The 5,780-nt window shown below is 34.4% G+C and overlaps 1 protein-coding gene across 1 annotated transcript in view; it reads right to left on the reverse strand.

Annotated features, from left to right (window-relative positions):
* LOC107460801 (inducible nitrate reductase [NADH] 2) overlaps positions 1–2,948 on the reverse strand; it is a 5,273-nt gene extending 2,325 nt beyond the window's left edge. The window contains exons 1-3 of the mRNA XM_016079201.3: positions 1,687–2,948; positions 1,466–1,606; positions 67–299 (exon numbers count right to left, since the gene is read on the reverse strand). Coding sequence (XP_015934687.1) covers positions 67–299; positions 1,466–1,606; positions 1,687–2,755 — 1,443 coding nt within the window. The 5' untranslated portion in view covers positions 2,756–2,948. The remainder of the gene's footprint in view (positions 1–66; positions 300–1,465; positions 1,607–1,686) is intronic.
* Between the last annotated feature and the right edge of the window lie 2,832 nt (positions 2,949–5,780).

The raw sequence follows: 5,780 nt of genomic DNA on the forward strand, positions 1-5,780 counted from the left end.
TTTTAATAATTAATTCTAATATACAAATATATTTAAAAAAAAAAACCCATAGAGAGAGGTAGGTACCATAACATTCCAAATGAGCTTCTCAGGCTGGGTGTTGAGGGACTCATCCCAAGCACGCACCGCAATTTCCTTGGAACCAAGGAGGTCGAGCACCTCCACCTCCAACGACCAGAAGCACCAGCACCAGTATTTGCCGTATTTGTTCGGCTTCTCTGGGTGCTCTAAGCTGCACACTTGCCACGTCTCCCCACCGTCCATTGTAACCTCAACACGTGTCACCTTTCTTCCACCCCCTGCATTTTCATCAACAAATTAATTAATTAATTAACCTTACTTACAACCTCCAAGTGGACAGCAGTCGTATAAACACTTCATTTCAACCGACTGCCTACAGGTTCCAATATATACACCACCACTACTTGTCATAATAATTTGAAATATTATTATTCAACCAGTTAAAAATACTATTTAATTTAACTCCGCAAGTTCCAATTTATATTTTCAGTGATTTTTTTTTTCAACTAGGCCATGTATCTACTTTCGTAAAACAGGAAATTCAATTAATTGGTGAATCTTTTAATTTCTTGGTGTGCACTGTTATGAAACACCGTACCATCCATAGTTTTACAATTAAAGTCGTACTTTGCATCTATTTTTTTTCTTCAAATATAATATTCAACTTTAACATGTGCTTACCCTAAATAATCACCAATTGTTCCAATCTAACTCTATGTTATTTGCTCTTCCTTTATTTAAAATTGAATCCTTGCAAAGCCGTTCATTTCCATATATAACTATCAATTTTGGTTTTTGGCCTTGCATTTTGTTTCCGTGAACAAGACACACACATATATCCACGCACTTTTGGAAATTAAAAATGATCAACCAACCAATAGCAGCAAAACATGACAAAGCTTCTGATGATTGTTTTGAGATAGTCAAATCCATCCAAACAAACTCGATGTAACAAAAGCGAATATTTAAAAAAGAGCAATGCTAGGGACCAGCAATTTTTGTGATTGTTAGCCATCAACTAGCCATCAATGATGATTTGATGGTGTGAGATTGGTGTGAGATTTCATCCAATGGCTCACCTTTCTTTGCTGGTTACATGCTGGCCAAAATTCAATAAAACTGCTGATCCCTAGACTTTTCCTTTAAAAAATGTATATAATAAAAATAAAACCGGTAAAAGTGCTTAGAAGTGTGAGAAATTAATATGAATGGAGATCTCAACTAGTGATACCAGAAAGTTTGCAACCAATGATTTCCCTTTCAGGTGCATGCGCACGCAGTTATTGGTGTATTTTACCAGTGCTAGGATGTAATTCTATTCATTCACTTTTACAAATTTTGAGAAATAATTTATTAATTAAAAAGAGTTGAATTAAATATTACTGCAAAAGTGAAGGAAAAGAAGAAAAAATAAGAAGAGAAGAAATTGTGTTAATCAACTCACCAGAATATGCGTATCCCCTGAGTACATAAGGCCTCTGAGTAGTCCACGAGTTTATCGGCAAAATCTCGTCATGGCACGGCGTCGTTATCACAGAATTTATGTTGAGCTCATTGATCAAATACTCTGGCTTGTACCACCAAGCTAATAAAAAAGATAATAAATTATTAGTTACCCTTAAAATTGAAAAAAAAAAAGAAAAAAGAAAAAAAGAAAAAAAATACCTTCTGCATTGGCGAGTTCAGCATCCACATGAGAGGGTAGTACTCTGTTATCTTTGTAGTGGTAATAACTGTCAGATTGCTTCGGTGTAACTATGATGCGTTTCAACCATTTAACCATGCGTCCACCGATGAATCCGGGGATGATCATTCGAACAGGGAAACCGTGATCTGGCGCTAAACGCTCGCCGTTTTGCATGTAAGCCAGGATTATATCGCGGGAGGGATCCAGTGCAACCTCCCTCAGAATACTCGTTCCGTATTTGGATCCACCGCCACCTGGCAGATCCTCAGCGCCCTCGAAGCACACGTGGAGGGCGCCCTTCGTTTTGCTCATGATCCCGCACCGCTTCAACAAACTCCATAACGGCACACCTCTCCACACCGACGTGGAAATCGCCGCCGCTCCCCAGTTGAACCCGATGCTCTGCTTCACCATGTTTTGTTCCTTGCGCCGGTTTCCTGCGCAAACAAGCGTTGCAGGGAACTCGCGGCTTGGGAAATCGTGGAGGAGCTGGTCCATGGTGAAGTGTGCGGGACGTTTTATCATTCCGCATACTTCTACGGACCAGTCCTCCCATTGTGCCTTGGGAACAGGCCCGTGGTTACGTACATAGTGGATTGGGACCGGTGTGATGAAGCCATGGTGCATAAGGCGTTGTAGCGGTGGCTCAGAGTTAAACGGGTGCTTTCCGGTGAGACGGACGAGGGAGGCGTTGCGCTGGATCCAGCTGTCAGAGGTTCCATCGTCGCGCGGGTCGTAGATTGAAGGTTCCAATTCAGCGGTTCCCTTTTGAATGAGGGTTTTGAGTTCGGCGACGTCGTTTTCGTCGTCGTCTTCGTCGTCACTTGAGCAGGCGTTGTCTAAGTTGAACGGGGAGTCAGGTGACTTCTTGGGGCGCGTGAAGTCCGGATTTTGCGGGAGTTTGTTATAACCGCGAATGGGGGAATCTGAGCGGTTGTTGTTATTATTGTTATGCGAAGGCTTGAAAGTGCGTACGACGCCGTTTAAAGGGGTTTGGACTTGGAGCCCTGGGGCTGGGTATTGACGGTTATCAACGGAAGCCGCCATTGCGGAAACTAGTGGAGAGTAATGTGTTTTAGTGGGTGAAAAAAATTAAAGGATTTGAATGAACATGGATGCGAATGGTTGTTGAGTTGAGCGAGGGAAACCAGGGGGGGGATAAGGGGTGTTATATAGGGAAGGTTTGAGGGAAGGACAGAAAGAAACGTAGGGAAGGTACGCCACACAAATGAGAAAGGAGTTGTAGTAGTGGTAGCATTAGTATACAATATGTCCCACGCATACTGATTACTGAATATAGTAGGCGTTTTTATTTAGATCAGGTGTACATGGTTTTGTAAATATTTTATTTTTGGTGTTAAAATTCAATGATAATAAAATGTGACAGAAATAATAAGCTGTAACCAAAAGTTTCTTTTTTTTTTTTTTACCAAACATAAAGAGATCCGAATTTACGATCTCTTAGTTAATTATAAAAACTCAACCTTATTCAGCATTTCAAGGATATCACTGACATAGGTGGAGCTAGATGAAATATTAGAGGAAGGCAAAAAAATATTTACACAATAAAATAAGATTAAAATAAAATTTTAAGGTGGGCTAAACTAAAATTTACATATAATTTACATGTAAAAGATTAAAATTAGGGGAACTATTACCCCTCTTTGCTACAATGTAACTCCACCCTGGTTCGGTCCAATTTATGCATGTGAGGAGAAATTTACACGAGATCATTGAGAATGTCTTCGTATAAAAATATGTTCAAAACATTTTTTTTCATTGAATAATAATAATAATAATAATAATAATAATAATAATAATAATAATAATAATAATAATGCACAGAAGATAATAAGTAAAAATCGACACAAATTAAAGTCATAGGCTATGCATGTTGGTGGGGTAGTGATATATGGAAACATAAATATCTGCTATTTTCGTGTGTGTACAAACATAATAAGCAAAGACATAAATATCTGTTCATTAGTTATTATATATGTGGTATAATTTTTTTGTGAACAAATATTAGTCGATTTGTGTCTCAAGAATATATACAAAAATATAATAATAAAAGATTTAAAATTTTTATATATTCAATACACTGAAATATAATCAAGTTCTTTTTTTCAATAATTTTGTATAACATTTATTTTATAGTGTTCTTAACCTATATTTTTAAGATACAAGTTAATAAAAATCCATTATTTATTATATATATTTTTTGTATATTTTATTTTTTATTAAAAATGATCCATAAAAATGAAAAGAAATAAAAATATCTTGTATACCATAAAAAGAGATATATAAATGAAATGTCCGCGAAAAATAATAAAAATATTATTATCAAAATATAACAGGTAAATAAGAGAGAAAAAAATGAAGACGAAAAAAGCTATATAAGAAAGTTTTGGGTTAGGGATACGTGTAATACACATAATCCCCTTTATGTATTTGATTACTAATGTAATAATGTTAATCAAATCTTAGATTCAGTGTGAGCATTTTTCCCCGCAGTAGAAACCCCCCAACTTGGCATAAATAACTATTAAAAACAAATGATATTTTTGTAGACAAAAACATTTCCAACACGGCAACATTCAAAACATAGTGCATTTCTGTTAATACCTCAAACCTAGGTGGAGGTTTTTACTTTAAACACTTCAGTTGTTAAACAATGATCAGTGACTTCAAGAGGGTGCATGTAGCATGGTTCTGTTAGAAAAATTTTCGTGTATATATATATTATTTGATATAAAAATACTATATTTAATTATTGTATATTTATATATTATTTAAATTATTTTTAATATATATTTTATATAAATTACTAATTTAGTAATTAATTTTGGGTGTACCTTTAAGATTAATTGTAATGCTAGTTATCGTAGCAGTGGTGTTCGACTTGATTTTGCTTGTGTTAGCAGAAATTGGAAGGGAAGGTGGCAACAAGGCTGACTGAGAAAAATTGAGAGTCGTTGCATTTTGCAAAGAAAGTTGTTTGCTATTTAGAGAGACTTTTTTTTAGCATGAGACTCGAGACAAAGAGACATTATATGTGAGACAGATTGTGTGGAGACTTTTACTATTGTCAATAATTTACAAGATTGCTCTGGGTTAATTGATCCTTTGGTGTTAAAATCCGTGATATTATGTCTTGGAAATGGCGTACTGATCTTCGATTGATCTTGAGAGATGTAAATACAGTAGCAGACATCATGATAAAAATCGCAATAAAGACCTTTTCTCTCCATTTTCTCTCCAAGTGAAGCTTCCATTGCTTTAAAAAAAAAATTAAAAGTAATATTTAGCGAAATTATCTTTCTTAAGCGTTTCTTATTTTTTTCTCTCTTAATTTTTATTTATTTTCTTTTAAGTTACCAAAAAATTTTGGGTGTAAATATAACAACCTATTTGATACACTCACATATAAAGGATTCTTTTCTCTGTATGCATGGAGAGCCATTGGTTCCCTAGTTTTATCAATAAATATTTGATCTTTTTGACTAGAAGTTTTTTAATTAGCATTTTTTTCATAAAATACTAGTAATATATGTTAACCATGTATAATAATTACACATAAATAAAAAAGATTTCTGTGTCTCATTGAATTATATTATACGAAAATATTTAATAATAATAATAAAAAATTAATCAAAATTAATTAAAATTTATCTTATTTAATATTTATTAATTATTAAAACAAAATAATAAATATTAAATAAAATAAGTTTTCATTTTTTTTAGTATTACCGCGTGTATATATAAAGTTGTACAGAATTGTATATTGTAATAGTTTATACAGAAGTGGAAGAAGGGACACTAAAAAGGTAAGTTGGTTAATTAATGTAGAAGATGGGTAAAGTGCATGGAGACATGTATGTATCTAATTATATAGCGAGATGGTCGGTTAAATACGGTCTAGATGGTATCGGGCCATATAAAGCCTATGCATATATATGCACCCTTCAATGCACAAAACAATACAATGCAAATTATTAAACTCAAAGTGATCTATATGCTTCACACGTACATTAGTTTATGTAGCAAATAATTCCCACCACTCCTTCATGCC

The sequence above is a fragment of the Arachis duranensis genome, chromosome 8 (assembly GCF_000817695.3).
Source record: "Arachis duranensis cultivar V14167 chromosome 8, aradu.V14167.gnm2.J7QH, whole genome shotgun sequence".
Lineage (NCBI taxonomy): Eukaryota > Viridiplantae > Streptophyta > Magnoliopsida > Fabales > Fabaceae > Arachis > Arachis duranensis.